Source organism: Budorcas taxicolor, chromosome 5 (assembly GCF_023091745.1).
Source record: "Budorcas taxicolor isolate Tak-1 chromosome 5, Takin1.1, whole genome shotgun sequence".
Lineage (NCBI taxonomy): Eukaryota > Metazoa > Chordata > Mammalia > Artiodactyla > Bovidae > Budorcas > Budorcas taxicolor.
Window position 1 is genome coordinate 144,947,122 of NC_068914.1, and position 27,270 is coordinate 144,974,391.

Sequence of the window (27,270 nt, forward strand, 5' to 3'; positions counted from 1 at the left end):
ACGAGTTCCACGCGCCGGCGGAAGCAGAGCGGACGCGAACGGAACGAGAGGAGGCGCGGCCGCCGCAGGGACGCGCGTCCAGAGCCGCGGCCTCCCGGCCCCGGCTGCCGAGGCCAGCTCCGGGAGAGCGGGGAGCAAGCAAACCCCACCCTCGGTGGCGCCCCGGGAGCGGAGGCGGGAGGGGGACGGGAGAAGACCCTTCGCGCCCTGGCGAGGGACCGAGGAGACCCCGCTAGGGGGCGAGTCTTTCCTTCCTAGAGGCGAGGAGGATCCCCGCACCGTCCCGGGAATGGAGCCCCCAAAGTAGAGGGGTGATCCTTACCGAGGAAGCGAGTGAGCAGCCCCGCGTGCCTCCACTCCTGCAAACACACACTCCGCAGTTCTGGACTTTGGCGGGGGGCAGAGAGAAGGGGGTATGCCTCTGGAGTAGGCACCCTGCCGCCCAGCCCGTGCTCACGGGGGCGAGGACTGCTCACGTTCAGAAGCAGAGGACACCCCAGGGAGAGAAGACGACTCGGCTTCCAGCCTTCCAGGAGAGGGGAAGAAGTCCCCCCAACTTCCCTGTACCCGGACGGTGGAACAGGGCAGAGCCCCTCCGCTCCGATCTCCAGCCGACAGAAAGAGCCCTCCACTCCCGACAGATTCAGTTTGGGGGGGAGGGGGACTCCCCCAAGGGGGAGGAGACAACTCCGCGTTGGACGAGGCTCCTCCCCTCCTCCCCAGGGTCGCCGGCCGAGTGTGGGGGGTGTGCCACCTTCCCCAGGTGGGACCTCCTTCTCCTCCCCCTCGCCCTCCCTCCACTCCTCATCCTCGGGGGACCCAGTTCCCCTCCCCAACTTGGGAGGCTCAGCCAAGAACGGGAAGAGCCACTGAGGATGAGGCTCTGCATCTGCCTTTGAAGAGAGGGGTCCCTCCAACCCCAGACTCCAGTACCAGGTGGTCCCCGCCCTCTGCTGCAGCTGACGTGGAGACAGGTTAGTGCTTTCTTTCATCTTTTGTCTTCTTTAGGCACTAGTGGCTGTAGGGGGCCTGAGATGGTGCCTCTTGGGTTTCATTACTGGGATGGTAGAGCAACAACTCAGAGACTCTTCTGGGAAATGTGTTCTGAAGCTACTGGATTCAAACCCTCATCTTGCTGCAGAGGCTATGAGAAATGGGTTTCTTAGTGTTGGGGGGACTGATGGGATGGGGTTCATTGGAGGTCCCTAGGGAAATGTTTGTTTTCATGCCAAGGGCAGGGGACATCAGAACACCTCTGCATCTCCAGCACTCCATCCATACGGTGTCATGATGAGACACACCCCAACCGGACTGCCACACCACCCTCCATCCTTGGGCCTTGTCACACCGAGAATGGGCTCTCACTGAAGTCATGGTGGCATCTTGTGGCCTGGCCTTGTCTGGGGCTTCCATTGGTATTACATTTTCTTACCTGTAACCCTAGGTCATTTAACGTCCACCAGAGCTGTTCTCTCCAGCTCACAGTGATTACTGCTCCCTTTATAAGAAAAGCGGTCTGTCTCCACTCACTCTGCTTCCTAGCCTCCCCTTATGACATCTCCATTCCTGGCTGGAAGCATAACATCCACAGGGAAAATGGAGATCCCATGTCCCAAGGCAAGAAAAAAGTCTGCAGGGAATGCCAGCTCCTGGGTTGAAGTTTGTCCTTAATGCTGGCTGGGTCCCACTGTCCCAGTGCCCGACACTGCTCCTGTCCTTTGCTGACAGTTCCCCAGGAAAAGGCAGACCCTGGAGAGGAGGAAGGGAGGGGTGATGCTCAGCCTACTTCCAGTCTTCCATGGAAATAAGCTGACTGCCAGGGAGATTTGACCCCCAAGGAATTTCTTTTCAGAAAATCACCTGATAGCTTCATCCTATCTCTTCCTGTTTCGTGTGCAAGTTCTGGGTCTCTGGAACCTTGAATGTATATCTTTCATAGGAAAATAGCAAGAACCATCAAAGCCCAGGATCTTCAGAAAGGCAAGAAAAAGGTGCCAGGACATCCTTCTGGCGGAGTCTGGGCTGTGGGTTTAGTAGCGCTCTGCCTGTCAACCTGGGGTCCCCAGCTAGGTGCCTGTGTTTCTGCCTCACCACTAGGAAATACTTGTCTTCCGTAAGGAGCATTAGACCCCACAGCGAATCCAAGTGAGAGGCTTCATCTTTCTTTTTTTTCTCTCTCTTTCATTTTTATTTATTTATTTGGCTGCTCTGGGGCTTAGTTGCAGCATGTGGGATCTAGTTTCCAGACCAGGGATTCAACCCAGGCCCCGTGTATAGAGAGCACAAAGTCTTAGCCATGGGACCACCAGGGAAGTCCCAGGATACTTCACCTTTTATTTGGGCTTTTATGTTTCCTCCTTTGTCTGGCCATTGGGTGAACTGCCTGGATCTCTAAGTACATCCGCTGTGTCCTGGAAGCTACCTGTTGGTCGTGGTCCATGAGATAGGGCTGTAATCTGGGTTTGTGGGGCTGCGCTGTAAAACAACGTGCATCTGTTTCTTACTTCACATGGACGTGGCTCTGTCCCCATCATGCGCCCCATGAGGGGTGCAAGGCCAAGTCTACGTGCTTTTCAGAATAGGCTCCAGTTACCGAGAATTGTGTGTTTCTGGTAGGCCGCTTAAAACAGGTGCACCTGTTCAGGGAAGTGGGGAGAATGCTGGTAAGGATGCCCAGCTGGAAGGACAGGGTTGGCCTGCCCCAGCCAGTGGGAACCCTCTTGAGTGGCTGCAGCCCGATCTCTGGCTGGGACCATTTCTGCTAGGACTGATAGAGAGTGTCAGCTCTGACATCTCTGGTCTAATAAGCATGAGGATCCTCGGCTGTTTACTCTAGAACTCCCTCCCCCATTTTTGTTTGAAAAGAACTGGCTCTGGAGAACAGCAGCCTATTTCCCACAAAGCACTTTACCAGATGCTGAAAGGCTACTTGTTGAATGGCCCAGAGCCAACGGGACCAGAGCATGTCCAGGTGACCCACTGCCACACAGCCTAAGCGGCCGTGCTGGGACTGAGTCTCCCTGAGTCTCCTTGCCTCTGTGGAATCAGTTAGGGGCAGACAGCTATTGGGTTGGATTAACTATGACTTGGTGCTATTTTCCAGATCACATCTTATGACTCGACCTAGTGCCCCGTGGAAAATAAGAGATGATATTCCCCCATTTCTTCATCCTTGGGAGTTTACTAGTCCTGGCACTGGTCAGTCCTTAGGAGGGTGACACTCTCCGTAAAAGAAAGTTTGAGATTCTGACATCCTGAAAACTGTTGTGAACTCATTGTAGGTTTTCTACTTCTTCCAGGCCTACCTGTATGGTCTGTCCATTTTTCTAATTTTCAATGTCTATTATTCTCTCTCTCTTTTTTCTTATTCAGAAATAGTCATTGCTACACTTATATAACACTCACTAAGTGCTTTAAAAATTTTAACTCAAGGTAATCCTCCCAACAACCCTATGTATATACAAGTTATCATCTGCATTTTCCAGTGAAGAAACTGCAACACAGAGAGGTTAAGTAACTTGCCTGAGGTTGCACAGCCAGTAGGTAGGCTGTGGTGCCAGGACTGAAACCCAGACAGTCGGGCTGGTAATCAGCAAGGTGGCAAACTTAGCCACTGCTCTGTTAGTTTCTGCATTAGGTACAGAGCCGAAAGTTATCATTCCTTAATGTCTGACCTTGGCACTGTACAGAGAACAATGACTGGCCTTTCAGAGAAAATGGGAAGAAAACTGTGCCTGTTATCTGGGGTCTTACACGTCTCACCTGGGATCAGTCTTCCCCTCCACCAGAATGGCTTTCTGTTTTTCTCTCTCTCCCAGTAGTGTAGTCTTCATTAGACGTTCCATGGATGTGATGGAGCCTGCCCTTTGGCTGCCTTTCCCAGTTCTATGGGTATTTCCTTTCAGTCTTCCAGCTTGCAGAGAAGAATGCAGCCTGACTCAGGTTCTGCCCCAGCCCTGTGGCACAAGGCCCACCTGGAGAGAGAGGTCTGGGTAACTGGGTTGGTTGGACTGAGAAATGGAAGTACCTTTTGGATACCTTTCTAATAATAGCCCCAAACACTAGCCTGGTGCCATTATTTTGGGGGAATGTGGAATGTACGGTAGCCACCAGCTCTTTAAGCTTCATTCATGTCCCTCTAGGAATGAAGCTTTGACAGTGTTTATGATGGCGTCCCTTTTATTGAAGACGGAAACTGAGGCAGGAAGGCTTCAGGGAGCAAGGGGTGGTTAGGGAGACTCAGCGCGTAGGTGTCAAGGTTCATAATAGAACCAGGGAACCTCATTCTCTGAGGTTCTACACGCTGGGCTGCCCTTCAAGAATAGGGAAGTGCTGGGGGTAAGGAAGTGGGATGGGTTTAGGGAGAATGGTGCTGAGAAATCAGGAGGATCTTTTGCTGTAAGTGGCTTGTAGCTGGTAAGATTGGAAGATATTTTGAGTGCTGGGGCGGTAGCTCGAGGGCTGGCTGGGAGGGTGCTGGAGAAAGGTTAAATTTAACCTCAGTGTCCTAACCTGGTGCTGGGGAAAGGCTAGGGAAGGGCACAGAACCAGCAAAAGGCTGAGGGCACTTCCCTTTACGGAATTCACAGTGATTGGCACCTGCCAAGTGGGTTCTGTAAACTGCTTTGATTGTATTCTCCTGTCCCTCCCTAGCCAGTGTTGGGAGGGTTGCAAATGAAATGTCCCCTGAAAGCTTCTGTGTTCTTTCCTTCTATTATTTTTATTTCTGGCTGGGCAGGGTCTTCAGTGCTTTGCGCGGCGCTTTTTCTCTAGTTGCATTGAGTGGAGGCTAATCTTGGCTACAGAGGCATGCCACTGGCCTCTCACTGTAGTGGCCCTCCTGTCGCGGAGCACTGGCTGCAGTAGTTGCGGCTCACAGGCTCTAGAATGAGGGCTCAGTAGTTGTGGTTCATGGACCCAGCTGCTCCGTGGCATGTGGAATCTCTTCCCAGATCAGGGATCGAACCTGTGTCCCCAGTGGTGGCAGGTAGACTCTTATCCACTGTGCTTCCAGGGAAGCCCCTGCTGTGTTCGTAAGGTGAAACTTCCCAGGATCTTTAGCAGGAGATAATAGGGTAAAATTTCCTTAGAAACCCAGGAGAACCCTGGTCATTGTGAACCTACTCTTTGCCATGTTCCCGTTCAGCTGGGCTAACATAGCTCCAGAACCAGATGGCTGCGGAATGCACCCTTCTTTACCCCAGTAGCTGCTCTGCTCTGCCTTAGTAAGTTGGGAGCTCTGAGGCTTCCTGGAATGATTCAGTGTCCCTGTTAGTCTCCAAGTTTCCACGGTTTTAAGGCAAAATGGTGGTGGTGGGATGGGAAAGGAGGATGGTGAGGAGAGGAGCTAAGGATAAAGGGGAATCCCTTTCGCGATGCTATTTATAAACCTGGGTTGCTGTTGGGTCTCACGGCTGCCCAGGCCCCGAGGCACTAAGGTGTTTCCTTGAGTACAGAGTGGGTGGAGTTGATGTGTTGCTGGTGAGGAGCTCCAGGAGGTGCACACGCATGCAAAGACTGTGTGGGTGGGGAACTGAGAGATTAGGGGATGAGTGAGCATGCTGACCCTTGGGAGAAAGTCTCCAGGCCAGGGGAGTTATGAACTAGGAGAGTGAGCCGATAGCCCGAGGCAGGAGACTGGGCCCACGCCTGCGATTGAGCTTCTAACTACAGTGTGTGGATTTGCGTGTAGTTGTCTGTAACGCTGGTGCACATTATGTGAGTGTGGATTTAGGCGTTACACACCCAATATGTTTTCTGTCCAGGATTCTGAGACTTGTTAGCCTTGGCTCCTCAAGAGTGATTACCCCTTCAGCAGGGGTCGGAGGAAGAAACCCTAGCTGGAACCTGGCCAACAGTACAGTCACAAGGTGGTTCGGCAGCAATCATGGTGGTGGGGGGGCGGGGCGGGCAGGGCGCTTCCCAGGAGGGCTTCCCTGGTGGCTCAGTGGTAAAGAATCTGCCTGCCAGTGCAGGAGAGGCGGTTGGATTCCTGCGTCGGGAGTTTCCCTGGTGGAGGAAATGGCAACCCTCTCCAGTATGCTTGCCAGGAGAATCCCATGGACAGAGGACCCTGGGGGGCTATACAGTCCATGGGGTCGCAAAGAGTCAGACACGACTTAGCGATTGAGCATGCAGGCACGATTGATGTATGTTTGTATGTCTGGGCGGGGTTGGGAGGGGTAAGGGGATGGGGTGGGGAGGTGAGGGGGTAGGGGAAGGGGGGTGGGACAGAGTGGGGGTGGTGGTGGAGTGAGGTGGGGTGGTGCTGGCTTCCACCGTAGGGAAGTGCCAGTGGCTACCACGTGGATCATGCCACTCTTTCCAGCCCCTGCAATGCAAATCTCACCCACTGTCCTTCACCTTCCCCCACCCAGACGTCACTCCGGCTGCACCCCTCCGCTTGAGAGAGCGCCCAGGCCGCGTGGGTGGCGGCAGGGCGTGCAGACAGCCGGCGTGGGCGGGTTGGCAGCGCTAGGAGTTTGCATGGAGGTGCCGCGAGCGTGCGTGCCTGGCCGGGAAGGCAAGAGAGAGGAGGAGGAGGCGGCAGAAGGGGAGCCAGCCCTGAGCCCCAGAGTGGCTATTTTTAGCTGCCTATCTGATTGTTACCGGTGTGCGCACAGCTGGGTGTCTCCCTGGCTCGGTTTAGGCCGAGCGGTGGGAGGGCCTCGCCAGTGACTTCTTCCTGGTGTCGCCGTCTGTGGGCGGGAACTCCGAGGGGGCGGTGCTTTAAAGGTGCGAGGGCAGCCGTGCTCCGGCCCTCCGGCCCGTGCCCTCTGTGTTGTGAGTCGGTGCCCCGTGGGTAACGTATGCCGTGTATCTCCTTGTGGTTTCTGGTCATGGGCCGCTGTCTGTCTGCCATCCCTGTTTGGCTGGCTGTCATACTTCTGTACCTAATACTCTTCGTATGCACATGGATGTGGGATCCAAGGGCGAGCACTGGGGATGGAACTAATGCGAAATACCTTTGAAAGTGTTGATGTGTGCTTCTTTAGGGTATACTTGTGTTTACTCTGATTGTTTTTCTTTACACGTTCGATCGTGCTGTCTCTCTGTGGATGTTGAACGTAAATATAACAGGTGACACATAATTGGAGAATAGACTTTGGCGGGTTTTACCTGCTAAGTGGTTTTTTAAGAAATCAATTCGACACAGGTGTTTTTGTTTTTTGTTTTTTAAAGATTTATTTATTTTATTTTTTGACTGTGCTGGGTCTTCGTTTCTGCACTCAGGCTTTCTCTAGTTTCCGTGCACGAGCTGCCGAGGACTGACTGGCTCTAGCTTCAGTAATCGCAGCATGTGTGCGCAGTTGTTGTGACTGCAGGTTCCAGAGTGCAGGCTTAATAGTTGTGCCGCATGGGCTTAGTTGCTCTGCTGCCTGTGGGATCTTCCCAGATCAGGGATTGAACCAGTCTCCCGTGCATTGTAAAGCGGATTCTTAACTACTGAACCACCAGCAAAGCCCTCCACGAAGCTTTAAAATATTATGTTGCAGGGCTTTAAGTAAGGAGAATTGAGGAACAGCTCGACTTGCTGGGTGGTTTGATCTCCCTTTTCGTCCTGTGTGAAGCAAGAGGCTTCGGCCATGTTCCATGCGAAGTTGCAGGATAAGTGCCAGTCTGTCATCTGGCAGGTGATTGGTGACGTATGAGGGTTCTGCGAACCTGGTTATCTTGTGAGTGGAGTCTTCTATAGGAATTAGAGTAAGAAGAAACTGTCCTTCCCCGAAAGCCCTAAGATTTGGTATTACTTGCCACGGGTAACACTTGTCTATTTTATTTACCTCTTCTCTGCAGAATCCAAAAATACCATGGCTTCTGACCTAGAGAGCAGCCTCACCTCCATAGACTGGCTCCCCCAGCTGACTCTCCGGGCCACCATCGAGAAGCTGGGAAGCGCTTCTCAGGCTGGGCCTCCTGGTGGGAGCCGCAAATGTCCACCAGGCTCCCCCACAGATCCAAACGCCACCCTGAGCAAAGACGAGGCTGCCGTTCACCAGGATGGTAAACCCCGGTACAGCTACGCCACCCTCATCACCTATGCCATCAACTCCTCTCCAGCCAAGAAGATGACCCTCAGTGAGATTTACCGCTGGATCTGTGACAACTTCCCCTATTACAAGAATGCAGGCATTGGTTGGAAGGTGGGACAGCTTCTATGCCCTGAGATGGTTCTTAGCCTCGACAACACTTTCCTCTACTTTTGTGTCTTCCTGTAACCTGGTCCACTTCACTCTGAGCTGTCTCAGAGATGTGTGAACCTAAAAATCTCAAACCTCCCATCCCTTACTTTTTTTTTTCCAGAGTTGAACAACTTTCATAAGGTGTATCTGGGAAATTCCAGTGATACCAAACCTCTGAGTATAGTTACGGTATGGCAGGATGCTGATGCTCACCATACTGTCTTTGAAAAAAAAATTATTTATTTGGCTGTGCCAGGTCTTAGTTGCGCCATGTGAACACTTAGTGATGGTATGCAACATCTAGTTCCCTGACCAGGGATTGAACCCAGGCCCCCTGCATTGGGAGCACAGAGTCTTAGCCAGTGGGCCACCAGGGAAGTCCCTCATCCTACCCTCTTGTCCCTTGGTTTATTTCACAGATATTTATTGCCATTCTGCTCTGTTGAAGTCACATGCAAGGCATGGCATCTCTCCATCCTACCTAGAGCTTGAACCTCATCTGGTTTGCAGAGCTCCATTGCACACAGTCATTATCTTTTTAAAAACTATGTACCAAGGAAAAAAAATAATGTAATTAGGTCCTTCCCCAGCAGCTCATCCACCAAGCAAGGAAGGAGAGGATAAGTGGTTTGGCTGGAGATGAAGGAAAAAGGGGCCTCCTCTTCCATGCATGGAAGGAAGGCTGATGTTCTCAGTCCTTGGGAGCAATCACTCACTTGCCAGTTGTTGAGTAGAAACGGGGATTTAATGTAGCTGTGTCACTCTGTAAATCATCAGCTCACATACAAGCCAGATGGTGAGCTGGAAACTGTTGAAAACATTCAGTTTTTCCTTTATAAATATGTTCCTGCTAGCTGCCACAGCCCCCACCAACTTCACCCAAGGCATGTATGCAACAATATTTCTTTCCTCCAAATGTGACCATTCCCTGGGCTCTTGAGAAGACAAAAAGGTGAATTGTACCTGGTTTCACTTATAATTTATATTTTGTTATCATTTACATCATTACATCATCAGTTTTGTATTTTTTTTTCATGACCGTGCCACTGTAGCTTGTGTGATCTCAGTTCCTCGACTAGGGATCGAACCTGTGCCCTTGGCAGTGAAAGCTCGGAGTCCTAACCACTGGACCTCCAGGGAATTCCCACGTCATTAGTTTTAAAACGTTCTTTTACTATTGATAGAATGAATTAAGGAGCTGAGCACATGTGATTCTTTTTTAATTGACATATAGTTGCTATACAGTATTATTAAGGTGTACAGTATAGTGATTCACAGTTTTAAAGGTTATACTTTCATTTATAGTTAATATAAAATCTGTATTTATTCTCCATATTGTATCAATGCAATATATCCTTGCAGCCGATTTTATATATAATAGTTTGTACCTCTTAATCCCCTACCTGTGTATTGCCTCTACTTCCTTCCCTCTCCTCACTGGTAATCACTGGTTTGTTCTCTATATTTGTGAGTCTGCTTCTTTTTTTTGTTGTATTTACTAGTTTGTTCTATTTTTTAGATAGCATGGGTAAATGATATCATATAGTTTGTCTTTCTCTGTCTGACTTATTTCACTATAATGCCCTCCAAATCGGTCCATATTGCTGCAAATGGCGAAATTTTCACTCTTTTTAATGGCCGAGCAGTATTCCACTGTGTGTATATGTGTATATATGTATATGCCATGTATCTGTATGCCACATCTTCTTTATCCATTCAACTGTGGATAGGCACTTAGGTTTGTGCAAATGTGATTTTGAGGCATTTATATACCTGTTGTCAGTTGGGTGTGATTTGGGTGGAAAGATTGAGAAAACTATATATAATCAGCTCTCTAGAAGCACCAGGTAGTCAAATCTACAGCAGTTATCTCTCATTGATTTAATTGCTTTTTCTTATCTCATTGCTCTTGGTATCTGATAGGCGATTTCCTCCATCAGTATGGTTATGAGGTGCTCAGTTTACCCTGACACTTGCACTTTAGCGTGTGTTATTTCCCTTTGTGTCCTTTTGTGAACTATTGGAAAATTTCCTGCTTTGCATGATACTCAAATCTAACTTGCTTCTCTGCTTCCTCAGAATTCAATTCGGCACAATCTTTCTCTCAACAAGTGTTTCCGGAAGGTGCCCAGACCACGGGATGACCCTGGAAAGGTGAGATTCAGCTGTAATTGGAGAGGGGAGGACCAGGAAGGAAAGGAGAGTAGCTGACAGCTCAGAGTCCTGTGGCTGTTTTAATTACCCAGAAGAGGAAATTGTATTAATTAGAGAAGCAGCTTTATTTTTCTCTCAGAGGAAGAGCTTGGTTATCAAACTTATGGGTCCTCACAAGAATGAATGACTAAGGAAAGCTGTGAAATTTTTTCCTAATAGAAATATTTATGAAAAAATTGACTTCGATGCCCTCTTTTGGTGTATCGGGCTCTTTCTAGATGTAAAATAAGCTTTGGAGGCATTTTTCTATAGAAAAATCTCATGGTTTTTGTCTTCGAAGGGGAGAAGTGGTAGATCATCCTCTTTGTTGCACAGCCATGGGTGCTAAACTCTCAGAGAGTTTTGCCTTAGATCACAGGGAAGGGGTAGGTTGGTTGGGGCATTTGCAGCTCTTTGAGGTGGATGCTGTATTCTGCATCTTCAGTATGATCGAGATCTGTGTTTGGACCACAGAGGGTACCTCTGACATACTCTGTGAGCTGTTAGGACGGATTTAGTACTCAAATATAGCTGTTACTCTCAGGATTCTATGTGAGTTGCCAGTCATTTTTCTTAATATAGCTCTTATTTTATATGAAGAAATGACAGTCCCTCAGTCGTGTCTGACTCTTTGTGACCCCGTGGACTCTGCAAGCCCACCAAGTTTCTCTGTCTATGGAGTTCTCCAGGCAAGAATACTGGAATGGGTAGCCATTCCCTTCTCCGGGGGATCTTGCCGACTCGGGGATCAAACCTATGCCTTCTGCATTGCAGGAGAATTCGTTACCATTTTATGGTAGCGCCTATTTTATATGAAGCCAGGGAAGCCCTATTTTATATGAAAATCCTTTCAAATGTCTACTTTTCCAGTGGGCAGTATTTCCATATTTAATGATTTTTCTCCTCTCTGGCGGTGGGCTCTTCTAGGGCTCTTATTGGACGATTGATACTTGTCCTGACATCTCCCGGAAGAGACGCCACCCTCCAGAGGATGATGTAAGTCTCTACCTCATTGAGATGCCATTTTTGAGCCTGCTGCTCCTCCCATGTCTCCCAGTCATTTCCTAAACGAGGGGCAAAGGTCAGATACCAGGGAGGATGGAACCATGGGTCACGTGGGGAGGTTTAGCATCTGCTTATAGACTGCTCTTTTTTCACAACCCTCAGCTGTCTCAGGATTCACCAGAACAGGAGGCCAGCAAGAGTCCACGGGGAGGGGTTCCAGGGAGTGGAGAAGCCTCACTGCCTCCTGAGGGGAATCCTCAGATACCACTTCAGAGCCCCACATCGATTGCCAGCTATAGCCAGGTAGGAGGTGGAGGTGGCAGGAGGCATAAGGGATGGATGGATGGGTGGATGGGTGGGTGATTGAATAGATTGATATGTCTGTCAGTTGAAAATTATGTATTGAGTGTCTGTGCTGTAGCAGGCAGATAAATTGGGATAGAAGGAGAAAGCAAAAGAAGGAAACAGGGAAGCAGAGAGAGGAAGAGAGCAAAAGGCAGAGAGAAACATTTTAAGAAAGATCAGAAAAATAAAAACGGTGAGAAGACAAGAAAGGGAGCCAGAAAAGGTTCTGAGAAAAGAAAGACGAGCATGGATGCAACACAGGGAAAGGGCAAGAGACTATATCAAGATAGGAATGAGAAAAGGAGAAAAATGATGCTCGTTCATTGAAAGGATGGGAGAGGATGAAAAGGATAGGCAGGAGAGCTTGGCATCCACTAAAGTGTTGTATGGGTCCCTCACATAGGACATGGACCAAGTCTTTCTTGCCTCTTCCTGCAGGGCACAGGGTCTGTGGACAGTGGAGCGGTGGCAGCGGCGGGTCCAGGTCGAGAGAGCACTGAGGGGCCCCCTCCCCTGTACAGCACCAACCATGACTTCAAATTCTCCTACTCAGAGATCAATTTTCAGGATCTAAGCTGGTCCTTCCGCAACCTCTACAAGTCCATGCTGGAGAAGTCCTCCTCGTCTCAGCACGGTGAGTCTGGGCTGGGGAGGGGAGCTGGGATGTCCTTGTATTTTCCTTTTTTTAATATTTATTTGGCTATACCAAGTCCTAGTTGTGGCATGTGAGCTCTTGTTGTGGCCTGTGGGGTCTAGTTCCCTGACCAGGCATTGAACCCAGGTCCCCTGCACTGGGAGCGGGGAGTCTTAGCCCATGGACCACCAGGGAAGTCCCTGTCCTTGTATTTTTGAACAGATGGTGACATTCTCTTCTCTCCCTCTTTCCTATGTGTAACACGAGGAGAGGGTGATCACTGGTCAGGGAAGAAAGTGTGTCATGAGCCAAAACTGTCTGGAGTCAGATCTCTTCTGACTTAGTGCTGAAGGACAGCTGTCTCAAGAGGCAGTGGGCTGGCTCCTTAGCTGCAGTAAGTGAGCTGGAGGAATCCCCCTTCTGGAACTAAGGGCTGTGATTTAATGGCTGCTCCAAGTCATTATGAGGATGGCCACTAGGGGACAGCAGTTTCTTTTTTTTTAAGGATCTCTGCGTTTGATTGTGAGAACAACTTCATTTTTAAAAATTTTAATATATTTATGTTAATTTGGAGGCTTTCTAGATGTTTCAGTGGTAAAGAAACTGCCTGCTGAACAGGAGACTTGGGTTCGATTCCTGGGTTGGGAAGATCCCCTGGAAAAGGAAATGGCAACCCACTCCAGTATTCTTGCCTGGAGAATCCTCATGGACAGAGGAGCCTGGTGGGCTACAGTCCAGGGGGGTCACAAAGTGTCAGACACGACCGACCGACTAAGCACAGCACATGTTTGGAACTCTATCTGATGTCTGAGGTCTTTGGAAACTATGATTCCTTAATCAGTATCCTTGAAAAATAGCATAAAAAAGATGCATGTTGACATTTGGCTAAAATTTCAGCAGTTGTCCTGCTGTCAAGACCCTCCCTCTGTCTGTCGGTTATACCTGCCCAGGGGCTGGAGGGGGCCAGGGCTGGAGGGGACCCTGCTGTCCAGACTGTCCTTACCCTTCGTCAGCTGCCTTTTCTGGGTCTGAGGTCTCGGGTCTCAACCCCGTGGAAATCCTGACCCACTTTGCCTCCCCCACCCCCACCCCGCCGCAGGCTTCTCGTCTCTCCTGGGGGACCTGCCGCCCTCCAACAACTACTACGTGTATCAGCAGCAACAGCAGCCGCAGCCGCCACCCCCGCAGTCACAGCCGCAGGCACCCGCCCAGGGCACCTCTGCTGTCGGGGGTGCGCCGCCACTGCACACTCCCAGCCCCGACGGCTGTACCCCACCTGGGGGGAAGCCAGCGGGGTCCGAGGGCTACGGGCCGCCCCAGGTGATGGCCATGCACCCGCCCCCGCTGCAGCATGGAGGCTACCACGCCCATCAGCACCACCCCCATTCCCACCCCGCCCAGCAGCCGCCGCCACAGCAACAGGCACAAGGCCAGGCACCCATCAACAGCACTGGCTTTGGTGAGTAAGCGAGGTGCGCCGACCCCCCTAAGGACTGCCAGTTCTGACCTTCCTGTTCTGACTCTGGAAGGAGATGGGATTGGTTAGGAAATTAACAGCAGGTGTTTTATTTGTTTCCGAACCTACTGGTATTTGGGGTCTTCGTTCTCCCAGGAGGGATCGAACCTGCCCCGCCCTGCATTGGAAGGGCAGTCTTAACCACTGGACCACCAGGAAAGTCCCAATAGTGGCTCTTTTAGCCTTACTCTCCCACCAGAGCTCCTGTGGGCAACAGAAGTTGCAAATTGGAGCTCTATATTAAGAGAATTTTTAGACAAATTTGGATTGTTTTACTTCTCTTGTCTTTGAGCTGGGCTGTTTGTAATTAAAGCATCAATAGCTCGGTTTGTCCTAAATCTCCAGGGAGGGAGAGTCCAAAGTTATCTTGGTAATGTAACTTGCATCTTGTAGATGCAAGAATCTTGCATTCATAACTCAGTCTGCTGTCAGTTGGTGGCTGTCTCGCCCCTCACTCTGTCTTATTTCCCCATCCCCTTCCTCTTCACAGCCTTTCCTCCAGACTGGTGCTCCAATATCGATTCCTTAAAGGAAAGCTTTAAGATGGTGAACCGGCTCAACTGGTCCAGCATTGAGCAGTCACAGTTCTCAGGTTGGTGACTGAGTGATGGTGCCTGAAATAAGAAAAAGCAAAACAAAACAAGAACCGGTGGTGCCTGGGCGAGGCGGGGGGCGGGGGGGTGGGTGGGGGGGGGTGCTGGTTGAGGAATGCAGTGTAAGTGGAAAAACCCAATGGAAACTGGAACCAGAGGGGATGGTTAAGTGAAGCTTGTGTGCTCGGTCATGTCCAACTCTTTGTGAGCACTTGGACTATAGCCCGCCAAGCTTTTCTGTTCATGTAATTTTCCAGGCAAGAATACTGGAGTGGGTTGCCATTTCCTTCTCCAAGTAAAGCTTGAGGATGGAGGATTTCATGTTACACAAGGTGGATAATATTGATACCTTCTTCAAGTTAATCTTTAGTTCAGTCACTCAGTTGTGTTCCACTCTTTGCAACCCCATGGACTGCAGCACGGCAGCTTCCATGTCTCAAACTTATGTCTATCGAGTCGGTGATGCCTTCAACCATCTCATCCTCCTGCCTTCAATCTTTCCCAGCATCAGGGTCTTTTCCAGTGAGTCAGTGCTTCGCATCAGGTGGCTGAAGTATTGGAGTTTCAACTTCAGCATCAGTCCTTCCAACGAATATTCAGGACTGATTTTCTTTAGGACTGACTGGTTTGATCTCCTTGTAGTCCAAGGGACTCTCAAGAGTCTTCTTGAACACCACAGTTCAAAAGCATCAATTCTTCAGTACTCAGCTTTCTTTATGGACCAGTTCTCACATCCATACACGACTACTGGAAAAACCGTAGCTTTGACTAGATGGACCTTTGTCAGCAAAGTAATGTCTCAGCTTTTTAATATGCTGTCTAGGTTGGTCATAGCTTTTCTTCCAAGGACCAAGTGTCTTTTAATTTCATGGCTGCAGTCATCATCTGCGGTGATTTTAGAGCCCAAGAAAATAAAGTCTCTCACTGTTTCCATTGTTTTCCCATCTATTTGCCATGAAGTGATGGGACCAGATGCCGTGATCTTTGTTTTTTGAATGTTGAATTTTAAGCCAGATTTTTATCTTGATTAATTTTTGCCTTTATTCAAAATGACAGTGGTTTATTCTACTCAGTTTTATCTCTGGGAGAAGGAGGACTCTTTATTCAGAAGCCCTGGATCACCATTTTATAGTTTTGCCACCATTTATTGACAGTATGGGGGCTTCCCAGGTGGCACCCGGTAAAGAATCCACCTGCTAATGCAGGAGACATGGGGTTCGGCCCCTGGGTCATGAAGACCCCTGGAGGAGGAGATGGCAAACCACTCCAGTATTCTTCCCAGGAAAATTCGTGACTGATAATATGACCACGGCTAATTCACTCAGTTACTTTGAAAGTTTTATTCACCAGTAATATGGAAATTATATGAGTTTAATAAGGAAGAAATAGAATGAGAGTTTGAAAATGTAGATGTCAATTATTGGGGGTTGTTGTTTAGTTGCCAAGTCATGTCTGACTCTTTGCAACCACATGGACTGTAGATCTCACCAGACTCCTCTATCCTTGAGGTTTTCCAGGTAAGAATACTAGAGTGGGTTGCCATTTCCTCAGTAGCGCATATAATCAGTGGTGTTGATTGACAGTGTGACTGGAGCAGTGACTTAGGTATAGAACCACTAGGGGTGTTGGGGATCCGGCAAGGTTAGCATTTCTTTTTTTTTTAATGGACTAGACAGTTTATTTTTTATAATGCCTGTCAAGCAACAGATAAATTCAGAAAGCAAAAATTAAAATTTGAAATCTCACCATTCATTGCAAAAATAACAGGAGTTAGCATTACTTGCTGCTTTTCTGGCAGAGTTGATGGAGAGCCTGCGGCAGGCAGAGCAGAAGAACTGGAGCCTGGACCAGCATCACATCGCCAATCTGTGTGACTCCCTCAACCACTTCCTCACTCAGACTGGTCACGTGCCCCCCCAGGGGGGCTCCCACCGGCCACCCGCCCCCGCCCGCATCGCGGACTCCTGTGCCCTCACCAGTGGCAAGCAGGAGCCAGCCATGAACCAAGGTACCGCACGAAGCCAGTTGCCAAGGAGGTGGAGACTGGATGATGCGAAGGAACGGGGATGAGAAGGGTGGAAGAGAACTGAGAAACATCAGCGTATGGGCACTGATCCAAATGCCAAAGAAATAGACTGTATTTCCTTTTAGGTTTTTATTTTTTTCCTTTTGGTTGCTCTGAGTCTTGGTTGCTGTGCACAGACTTTTCTCTAGTTGCAGTGAGTGGGCGCTGCTTTCAAGTCGAGGTGTGTGGGCTTCTCACTGTGGTGGCTTCTCCTGATGTGGAGTGCAGGCTCTAGGGCTCACGGGCTTCAGTAGCTGTGGCACATGGGCCTAGCTGCCCCATGGCTTGTGGGATCTTCCCGGAGCAGGGATTGAACCTGTGTCCCCTGCATTGACATGTGGATTCTTAGCCACTGGACTCCAAGGGAAGTCTTCCTTTTAGATCTTGATCTGGGAGGTCAGGGTTACTTAAGAAAAGGGAAGAGAAAGTCCCTGTTCTAAATTGGTGTCTCAGGAAACCCCTCCCTGGATCATATCACATAGGGTCATGATCGGCAAACCAGTGAAGGGAGGGAGAGACAGTGATTAAGGTTCTGTGTTTATCACCCTGATGATAGCAGTGATATTGCAGGGGCTAGTATCGGGTGCCTTTGCCTTATGTACCCTAAGTGACTAGGACTGAGAGCTTCTGTAGAAAGCACTGATGCCCACAAGAGCTATAAAACAGAGCGGGGAAGGGAGAAAAGCTGAAGGTGATGGGGAGTACGTCACCCTCTCTATCAGACTCTTGCTTCCTTGAGTACAGGGGTCCCACTCACTTAACTCTTGTCTTGCTTTCACAGCAGTGAACTCTTACGTGCACCCTCAAGCCCCCCATCTCTACCCTGGCCCATCACCAATGTACCCACTCCCCACCCAGGACTCAGCAGGATACAGTCGCCCAGGTAAGAGCCAGGAGGCTTGTTTTAAACAGCAACGAGTTTGTTTGGCTTTCCTGTGGCTCCGAGCCTGCATTATCAGCCCTTTTGCCTGCGCCTGCCAGAGCCGGTGAGCCCTCCTGGTTCCTGAGACTGAGGGTGGGCCGCCTGCTAGGGAGGTGTATATGTCATGGGAGACAAGAGAAGATCAATGTGCTTTAAAATTAGCCCATGCCTATCGTGATGACAAAAAGTAGAAGCATGATTATAAACAAAAGGTAGACAAGTAGAACGTGTATGCCTCACTTTGGAATCTGGATGGAAGATGCACTCAGACAGATGAAATGAACATGTTATATACATGTACCTGCTTGGTGCCCATGTCACTGGACCTCTAGTATCAGGAGTCTGGGACTGAACTATCTCTGTTGGTGGGAGTAGGTGTGGATACCCTAAATTATCATGAATAGTGCAAAATGAACAGATCCTTCACCTGTAAATGCATTTTAGAAAAACCCCTGTTATCATCCTGCCTAACCACAGTGTTTTCAATTTAGGGTGTCTTTGTCCATGTATTCCTTCTTATATACAAATCTCTGTATTGCTGTTTCAAATAGTAGTATATTTTGTATGTTTTTTGATGTTATTATATAGTCTTTGAAAATATAATTTTTTTTTTTTTTTGGTTACTCTACATGGCTTGTGGGATCTTAGTTCCCTGACCAGGGATCAAACCCCAGGCCCTAGGAAGAGAAAACAAGGAGTCCTAACCCCTGGACCACCAGGGCGTTCCCCATAAGTATAATTTTTAATGGCTGTTACATTTAACTGCTGTTACATTTAACTGCTGTTACATTGTCGCATGGTGTAGTTTACTCTAGTTTCTTTCCTGGGACCTCACTGAAGTGGTGGCTGGCGGCAAAAATAACTCTGGGCTGATAAGGACGGTAGTTTCCCCAGACCTTCCCCCTGGTGGTGCTTGGGGTTGACCACCATCCATCGAGATGGACAGATTGGCCTCCCATGCCCTCTCCTCTTAATCTCCTTTTCTCTTTCCACAGCACACCACATGGTCCCTCGGCCACCGGTCCCACCTCCTGGGGCCAGTGAGGAGATCCCAGATGACTTCGATTGGGACTTGATTACCTAGTGCATTTGAGAGCCCGGCCATCAGCCCAGGGCTGGGTGGTGACACAGGGCAGTGGGGGAAGCCCAGCCCCCACCCACCCTTCTGCCCTTTCCTGTATATAGATATATATCCTTTTTTTTTCCTTTCTCTGCCAGAGAAGCCACCGCAAGATGCTGCCGAAGATAACCCCCTCTTTCCTGCCTCATTCTTCCTCTTCCTTCTTGTTTCTTTTCCTAATTCTTTTATTGTTATTCTTATTATATTATTATTATTATTGGTTATATGCTGTCTCCAGTCTCCTGTCACCACACCATGGTCCATGTCCACCTCTTGCTAATTTAAAGTCATCTGGCTGGAAGGTGAAGCCATGAGAGCCACAGCGAAAGATCTCAAATTTTGATTTACCTTTCTCTTTGGGCAGTTCAGTGCTAATCCCACCTTCCAGCCCTACATTGTTTTCTGTGGGTATCAGTTCAATCCAGGGCTGAAGAGGCCACATTATCAAGTAGACGGGATTTAAAATGCTGCTTGGCAGCCATGAATTTGCAGGTTTTACTCAATGGTGCTAATTTTGTCCTCTGAGCTCTTCCTTGTCCCTTTATATCTCCAATCCTACTTCTGCTGGTCCTCATTCCCCATCAAGGGTGAGAGTGATGGTGGTGGAGATAAAATCCTAGTGGAATAAGAGGTCTGGGTTGAGTAGAGTGGAATGCTGTTGAGGGGTGATGAAATACAAAACAGTCAGAAATTGGGTCTCTGCCATTCTTGTCAAATAAACTGCCATTGACTTATTCCTGGCCTGTTCTCTATAGGATATAGAGTCAGTCCTAGCCAGAACTCTGCTGCTCTTCAGGGCTTCCCAGGTGGCACAGGGTGGTAAAGAACCCACCTGCCAAGGCAGGAGATGTGAGTTCCATCTCTGGGCTGGGAAGATCCCCTGGAGGAGGGCACGGCAACCCACTCCAGTATTCTTGCCTGGAGAATCGCATGGACAGAAGAGCCTGGTGGGCTACAGTCCATAGAGTTGCAGAGCTGGACATGACTGAAGCAACTTAGCACAGATGTGCTGCTTCTCTGATGGAAATGAGGACAACCCTTCAGCATAGGGTCAGCTTTTTGGAGAGGGTTTCGGTTGAACCATTCTGGCTTTTTAAACATCATGTTCTCTGGAAATTAACTGGCTTTTATTTGCATTTACTAGTTATCCTTTCATCCCCTTATCTCATTTGGCAAATATTATTTCATCCTCCTTCAGTTGTCTGCCTAACTCTTGCACCCATCAAATTTTCTTCTCCCGTTTTCTGGGATTCTCAAGAAAGAAGAGTAACCCATGATTCCTTTTAGTCTCACCATGTCCTCAGGCAAGACTGGAATCTGTTTCCCACGGATCAAAGTAGAACCAAACCTACAGTACGGGTGGCAGGAGGGTGAGAGAGGAAAGGGGAACTGGTGTAGACATGCATAGGGAATATTTCAGTTATTTAACTACGTAGGCAAATGCTTCTCTTGGAATCCAGATCACTGGGCTGAAGCTTCTGCAATCAGGTTTTTTGAGGGATGAAGGAACTTGGGAGAGGGTAATAAATAACCGCAAACAAAGAGCTCCATGAGAGCCAAGGAAGGACCCCCCCCCCCCCCCAACCCTCGCCCCCGAAAAAGGTACAGGGGAAACTTACCTCCTTTATCAAGGAGTGGCCATGGTTTATGGCTGCAAAGTACTTAGCGTATATTGGATATTAATTGTTGAATTCTAGTTCTGAGAAGGAAGAACAGTTTCATTTCCGTTTTTATTTTACTGAATGGTCACTTTCTCAAAGCTGTAGGACAAAATGTGCAAAATGGACAAGGCCGCTGTCTCTGGGATTTCTGGTGTTTTCCCTGTCCTTTTATTTACCCATGCTTTCTGCTCTCCTGCTTTCCCTTTCATCCTCCCCTTCCTTTCTTCGTAAAGGGTTCTATATTGAGAGTTTGTTGAAGAAGTCCAGTGAGGCTGAAGTCAGGGGGGCAAGAAAGGGCAGTGAACTAAACAGCACTTTATTTCTTTGAAGTTCTTAGTAAGACATGGGGGTATGAGTGGCTTGAACCCCCTGTCGTGTCGGAGGGCAGTTTGTGGGGTTGAAGTATGGCGTAAGATTTCCCACTGGGGAAAGGAGAATTCCTCTTCCAGGGTGGTGACACGCCTTAGCCCAGTGTCCCCATCTGAGGCGTGTCTTCCTTATCCTTCCAGTCAGGGTGCCTCCTACACACAGCGTCCCATCTGTTCTTCCTAAGATCTCCTCTCTTACAAATCATCATGTTTCTCAACCCCTCTTCTACCCAGATCTGCACAAGATTTGCCAGGGTAGACTAAATCAGACATGGAAATGTTTCCTGTGTATACTTCATCTGTGTCTTCTGAAAACGAGAACTCTGGCGGGCAGCCAGTCACTGAAGTTTGGGGCTTGGGCTGGAGATGGGCCGTCAGGCCTTCGGGGCCTTTAGCCCCGCTCTCCGCTAAAACCAGCCTCGCTAAATGGCACAGGACAAACCCGACTCTCTTTGGGCCTCAGTTTCCCCTCCCCTCCCTGAAAGGGAAAGGATGCTCCTTTTTCTTGTCGGTCCAGCATTGCCAGCCTTGAAAGTTTAGTCATTGTTGTCGTCTTGGGTGACGTGTGCAAAACTGCAGGAGCTCACTGCCAAAAGAGGAAATGGAGGAGAGCGTGGGGGAAAGGGACGAAGGAGCAATTCTTTGGTATCCATCCACCCATCCCTGCCTTTCTCTCTTCAACCCCCATGTTTCTGGTTTGGTGAGTCCTTCATACCACCCATAATGCTTTGCATTGGCGCAGGCTGGGAAGGGGGGGTATATGGGCTCACAAGTTGTTGTTGTTTTTTGCATGCTTTCTTAATAAAAAACAAAAAAAAATGTTTATGGTTTTATCTTTCTGGTGCTGGTCTCGAATTTCTTTTTTGCCAGAGTAGGGAAAAGGGAAATGTGAAATCATTTGTTTTCTACTGCCCCTCCCCCTCGTTCCCCCACAGGATCTGACCCTGATGTTTTTGGTAATATTGATAAGAAAGGAAGATTAAAAGCATGGCTCTAGCAATTTTATTTTAATGCTGTTAATTATTGCAAAATGTTGTTGGGAGAGGCAGTCCGTCCCGCCTTGCAGCTTGATGTGTGGACTAAACTGCCTTGCTTGCATTCTGGGGTATTTTAAAGACTAAAAATAACTACAATTTGAGAAGGACTTGGCTCTCCTTCTGGGACTTCGGGCAAAGCTTACAGCTACTCACCAGAGTTTTACATCGAAAATGAGGGGATTCCAATTTTAGGGATTGCTTCAGAATACATTTCCAAGGGAAACAGAACTCTCAAAAGGAGTCCAGAAATGTGAACTATTGAATAGGTATGCCAACTTGGGATAATTATGCCAAGATCATTCAACCTGGTATCCTCTTCACTAGCCCTAAGAGTTTGAGACTTCTATCCAGGGTCCCATGAGAATGTTGGGGTTTCAAGGAAACTAGCTAATCGTCATTACAGCAAGCCTACAGCTACCCACTATGAGGTTTATTTGCTGTATGTTTAGAGATTATGATACATCCTGAGTGTCAAACAATTAAAAGGATCCATGAATCTCTGAGCCTTGCAAGGAACCATGGAGAAAGAAAGCATTTATTCACATCAAATATATGAGCAGATTAAACTGGAAAGTAGCATGACAAATCACATCATCTTGGATATCATTATTGCACAAGTGAGAGCATTCCTAATGATTTTAAAATTTTCCACATAGCACTTTATAACTCATTTGTAGTCCAGACTGTCCCTTCCACCACTTAACAAAGAACAGTGCTTTGCAAGTCTAAAACATCTCATTTTCTATGTTTCAGGTTAAATCACTGGGCTCAGATGAGGCTAAGTTGTAGTACCAACAAGCGTAAAAATGTAGAGACTTAATATCCATACATAAAACTTCATATACAGAAAAAAATGAGAAGGTGATAGGGTTGGAGAATGCTTTTTTAAAAATGAAAGAAGGGTGGTTGGAATGGATCAACAAAGTAGGAGAAAATGTGTGCTTGTGAACAAATTAAAGGATGATGGTTAATGGATATTGGGATGCTGCATAAACACAAAATATGAAGGTGTTAAGAAAAAATTCTTCCTCTTCCGAAACAAAAAGTCATTTATCATGTACAAAAACTACCATCATAAGGTCATGACTTAGAAATATGGCAAATTTCAGAAGGAAAATCTCAGATTGTGGTTTCAAGGGTTATCTCTGGGAAGTGGGAGTGGGAGGAAGGAGAAGCTGGCCAGAGTAAGGCAGGAAACCTCTTAGATTTCATTATGAACATTGGTTTCTCTTTAAAAAACTGTGTACATGTATTACATTGGTAAAGATTAATTAAAAAAAAAATCCCAGATACATCTGATAATTTTGGTGTGGAAAATACACACCTACAGTCGTGTTTTTAGGAGTTGGATGGGTAACAAGCCCAGAGGGTACTCAGCTATTTTGCAGTGAATTCAAGAATAGTTGCCTCATCTTCTACTCATTCTCCTTTTGTTTGAAATAAGTTTCTTGGGAAGTAGTGAGAGCAAGCGAGTCATTTGTGTGTTATGAAAGTATTGGTTATTAGAGGCGAAAGCCTGGAAGAAGATTTCGAGGCAGGAGAGAAGTAAGGGAATTAAGGAGCTTAAGAAAAAGAATGAAAGATAGATGCTTCTATCAATAAGCAGTTAGAGCAAACAAACAGAGGAGCCATCTGCCCAAACTGTGACTTATATACCATTTCATGAGAAAGTTCTTAGGTGCCCTAAGTAGTCTGTACACAATAGATGCTTATGCAGCTGTAATGAAGGCAACTCAATTCCTGTGTCCTGTATCCAGAAATATTCCAAGTAGCAGACAACTGGCATTGTACTCTGCTTCCAACTCAGTCTCATCACGCCTTGTTTGTTTGTTTTTCACATGTTGCACCAGGTTTATTCAGAAACAGTCCTTTTAGAGCTGTTCCTTGTTTTTATAGACTTTTTCTTTTTGCACTTTTTTTTTTTTTCATTTAAAACCATCACCACTGCCATCACCCCAGCAAAGCCATTGAATAAAAGATCATCTTTCACTCAGGGAGCACTAGAAAAAATGGTTTTAAATTGAATCTGAAGGAAATTTAGAAAATATTTGACAATGGAAACATTATTTTTTTTTAAACATCATTTTTAAGCAGACTGCGTTCTCATTTACCTCACAGGTGCTTTTGTTTGGGATCGAAATAGACTAGCTTTACAGTGATTCCCAAGTTTAGCATTCATCAGAAACAAGGGAGCTTGTGCAAACACTCTTGGAACCCCACCCCCAGAGATTTGGATTCAGCCAGCCTGCAGGGGGAGGGGCTGGAGAGTTTGTACTTCTGACAACTTTCAAGGTGATGCTCATGCCCCTAGTCTGGGACCACGCTTTGAGAACCTCCAGATGGATTCTTTGACAGTCTCTGCAAGAACCCCCCTGCTCCCCATCTCTCCCGACTTTTAAGAAACATGTTGCATTTGCCTAAGAACCTCTGCTTAGGTCAATGGCTCCATGTTTTCATACAACTGTACTGATACTGTTTCTTTCGAAAGAGGTTTTGTTTGGGGGGCAGCTGGTAGAGTGTGTCACGTCCTCACTGAAAGCTGCCTCCAGAATTCCCTGCATGGACTGTCTTGCTTTTTTCCTAAAGTCCTTTCCCAGGAGAGCATAGAGGAATGGATTGAAGCAACTATTGGCAGATGCTAGAACAAGAGACACATGGTCCCAGGACAACAGAGATTCCCCAAAGGGAGTGTCTGGGTCAGTAAACAATAAGAGGACTCCAACAATGTGGTACGGAGCCCAGCAGACAAGGAAGACAACCACCACCACCAGAGCCACTCTCAAGAGTTTGCTCCGAGACTTGGTGAAGCGGCTCCGACGCAATTTTAAGATAATGAGGCTGTAACAGGCCACCATGATGATAAAGGGCAACAGGAAACCCACCACTAGCCTACTGATGGTTATGGCTACCTGGGGTGTTGGCACTTGATGATCATATGCAAATTGGCTGAAATAATCATCCTGGAAACCTTGTGATAGCTCAGATGCGTTAGAAAAAAACCCTAAATCAGCAGGGAAAAAAGAATACGAGTTCTCCAAGGGGTGAGTTTGGTGATCTTCAATGGGAAAGTCACTGGAGAGTGTAGCTGAGACTCCATCAGCAGACTGAAATAAATCATAATGTGGTTGTTGAACAGATAATCTGGCTGGATCCGTAGGGAGTGAGTCTCTAGAAGTTCTTTGAAATTCTTTGGAGTGGAGGCCAGTGGTGGTTGCCCAAGGCCGATCCTTGGTTTGCAAAGAGAAGAAATCTAACCTGTCATCCATTTCTCCAGGCGGATCAGCAATGGAGCTGTCAAAAGACCCATTTTCCAGTAGATCAAGCGTGAAGTCTGAATAATCTAATGAGCCATGGTGACCAAAATTGTAGCCACACATACTCTGGTTGTCTATAGTGAACGTTTCCCGATATACAAACGCAGGTATGCACATTACCAAAGCCACCACCCAGATACAACCACAGATAGTGCTGGCTGTTCCCACGTTGCGATGATTCTGGCACCAGATTGGCCTGAGTACCAACAGACAGCGGTCCAGGCTAATGGCGGTCAGCAAGAAGACACTGGCAAACATGTTGAGGACGATGATGGAGGGGATGAGCTTGCATAGGAACCAGCCATAGGGCCAGCGTCCTTGGAGAACCAAGTGGACCAGGGAGAAGGGCAGGGAGAGGCAGCAGATGAAGTCAGCCAGGGTGAGATGGAGAAACCAAACTGTGTTCACTGTCCGTTGCATCTTTAGGCCAGCCACCCACAGTACCAGCCCATTGCCTGGCAACCCCAGTAGGAAAGTGACGCTGAGGATGACCATGGAGAGAATTGCGTGGGGTTCATCCCAGGCCTGTGAGTGTAGGTCAGTTGAATTGGTCTCAGCAGAGAAAGACTCCATTGCTCAAACTTCTGTAAAAATATAAACAAAAATATTAAAACTAAAAAAAAGCATATTCGTAGGATTCTAACTTAAAGATGGAGAGCCACAAAGACCCTAACACTGGTTTATTTTATATTACTTAACTTCACTTAACTTTTGAATTACTCAAAAACATACTCTGAAAGACAATGTAAAATCTACTGTACTGACATAGAGAACAGACTGTGGTTGCCAAGGGAAAGGGGAGTATTGGGAGTTTGGGATTAACAGATGCAAACCAGTATATATAGGATAGTTAAACAACAAGGTCCTACTGTATAGCACATGGAACTGTATCTAATATCCTGTGATAAACCATAATGGAACAGAATATGAAAAAGAAAATGTAAGTGTATAACTGAGTCACTTTGCTTTACAGCAGAAATTAACACAACATGGTAAATCAACTATGTGCTCTGCTAAGTCGCTTCAGTTGTGCCTGACTCTTTGCGACCCTATGGACTGTTAGCCCTCCAGGCTTCATCTGTCCATGGGATTCTCCACTGAAGAATATTGGATTGGGTTGTCATGTCCTCCAGATTGTCATGCCCTCCTCCCGGGAATCTTCCCGACCCGAGAATCAAACCCTTGTCCTAAAGTCTCCTGCATAGGCAGGTGGGTTCTTTACCACTAGCGCCACCTGGGAAGCCCTTGATTTCTTTACCACCCATCATTGCTTTCTTATTTGTTTTTTATGAATATAGCTTGGGTAAAATAGCTTGATTATTACACAAACAGAAATCATTCATGAAGAAAATTAGAAAACATAAACAAGCAAAAATAAGAAAATAAAAATATTATATACCACTAGTCAGTGATTACTCTCAAATATCTTTTAAAAAATATTTTTGTTTATTTGGCTATGTCAGGTCTTAGTTGCATGTGGGATCTTTAGTTGCATCATGTGGGATCTAGTTCCCTGACCAGGAGTTGAACCAGGGCCCCCTGCATTGGGAGGGCAAAGTCTTATCCACTGGACCACCAGGGAGTTCCCACACTTTTAGTATCTTAATTTGCATTTTTCCGGATCTTTATTCACATTCATATATGTGTACTATATGTATATATATTTTTTATTAAGAAAAATTTAATGAAATTAGATTACACTGTGCATACTGGTATTTAAATTGTTTTAACTGTGTTGAAATACAATGGCTCAGTTGGTAAAGAATCAGTCTGCAATGCAGGGGATGTGAATTTGATCACTGGGTCAGGAAGGTTCCCCTGGAGAAGGGAATGGCAACCCACTCCAGTATTCTTGCCTGGAGAATCCCATGGACAGAGGAGCCTGGAGGGTTACAGTTGGCTTGCAGTGAGTCAGACATGACCGAGCCACTAAACCACCACCACCACATGTAACAAAATTTACCATCTTAACCATTTTTAAGGATACAGCTCAGTAGTGTTGTTTTTTTTTACATTATTGTACAGTCAATTTCTAGAAATTTCTCATCTTGTAAAGCTGAATATCTCTATCTTTTAAAAAACAGCTCCTCGCTTCCCTTTCCCCGAAGTCCACGGCAATCACCAGCCTCCTTTTGGTTTCTGTGCGTTTGACCACTCTTAGTTGTTCAGTCGTTCAGTCCTGTGCAGCTCTTTGCAACCCCATGGACTGCAGCACGCCAGGCCTCCCTGTCCATCACCATCTCCCGGAGCCTGCTCAAACTCATGTCCATTGAGTTGGTAATGCCATCCAACCTTCTAATCCCCTGTCGTCTCC

At 47.4% G+C, this 27,270-nt stretch overlaps 2 protein-coding genes across 3 annotated transcripts; one reads left to right on the forward strand and one right to left on the reverse strand.

Annotated features, from left to right (window-relative positions):
- Positions 1-845: 845 nt before the first annotated feature.
- Positions 846-21,399, forward strand: FOXJ2 (forkhead box J2). Of its 2 annotated transcripts, XM_052639766.1 has the most exons (11): positions 846-974; positions 7,798-8,144; positions 10,263-10,337; positions 11,304-11,372; positions 11,544-11,684; positions 12,165-12,360; positions 13,460-13,819; positions 14,367-14,468; positions 16,268-16,477; positions 17,316-17,417; positions 18,452-21,399. In XM_052639766.1, the coding sequence occupies exons 2-11, from the start codon at positions 7,812-7,814 to the stop codon at positions 18,538-18,540; spliced, it is 1,677 nt and encodes a 558-aa protein (XP_052495726.1). In that variant the 5' UTR covers positions 846-974; positions 7,798-7,811; the 3' UTR covers positions 18,541-21,399. The 2 variants fall into 2 exon arrangements, with proteins under 2 accessions (XP_052495726.1, XP_052495727.1); XM_052639767.1 differs by lacking the exon at positions 11,544-11,684.
- A 2,696-nt stretch (positions 21,400-24,095) lies between these two features.
- C3AR1 (complement C3a receptor 1) lies at positions 24,096-25,529 on the reverse strand. The gene has a single exon (XM_052641232.1). It carries the CDS (start codon positions 25,527-25,529, stop codon positions 24,096-24,098), a length of 1,434 nt encoding a protein of 477 aa, XP_052497192.1.
- Between the last annotated feature and the right edge of the window lie 1,741 nt (positions 25,530-27,270).

What these genes read in the sequence shown, in the direction of transcription:
- FOXJ2 (XM_052639766.1), top strand. Translation starts at nt 7,812, where the DNA reads ATGGCTTCTGACCTAGAGAGCAGCCTCACCTCCATAGACTGGCTCCCC. An exon ending in CGATTGCCAGCTATAGCCAG is followed by an intron (nt 11,685 to 12,164) that starts GTAGGAGGTGGA and finishes CTCTTCCTGCAG; the next exon opens with GGCACAGGGTCTGTGGACAG. An exon ending in TGAGCAGTCACAGTTCTCAG is followed by an intron (nt 14,469 to 16,267) that starts GTTGGTGACTGA and finishes CTTTTCTGGCAG; the next exon opens with AGTTGATGGAGAGCCTGCGG.
- C3AR1 (XM_052641232.1), bottom strand. Translation starts at nt 25,529, where the DNA reads ATGGAGTCTTTCTCTGCTGAGACCAATTCAACTGACCTACACTCACAG.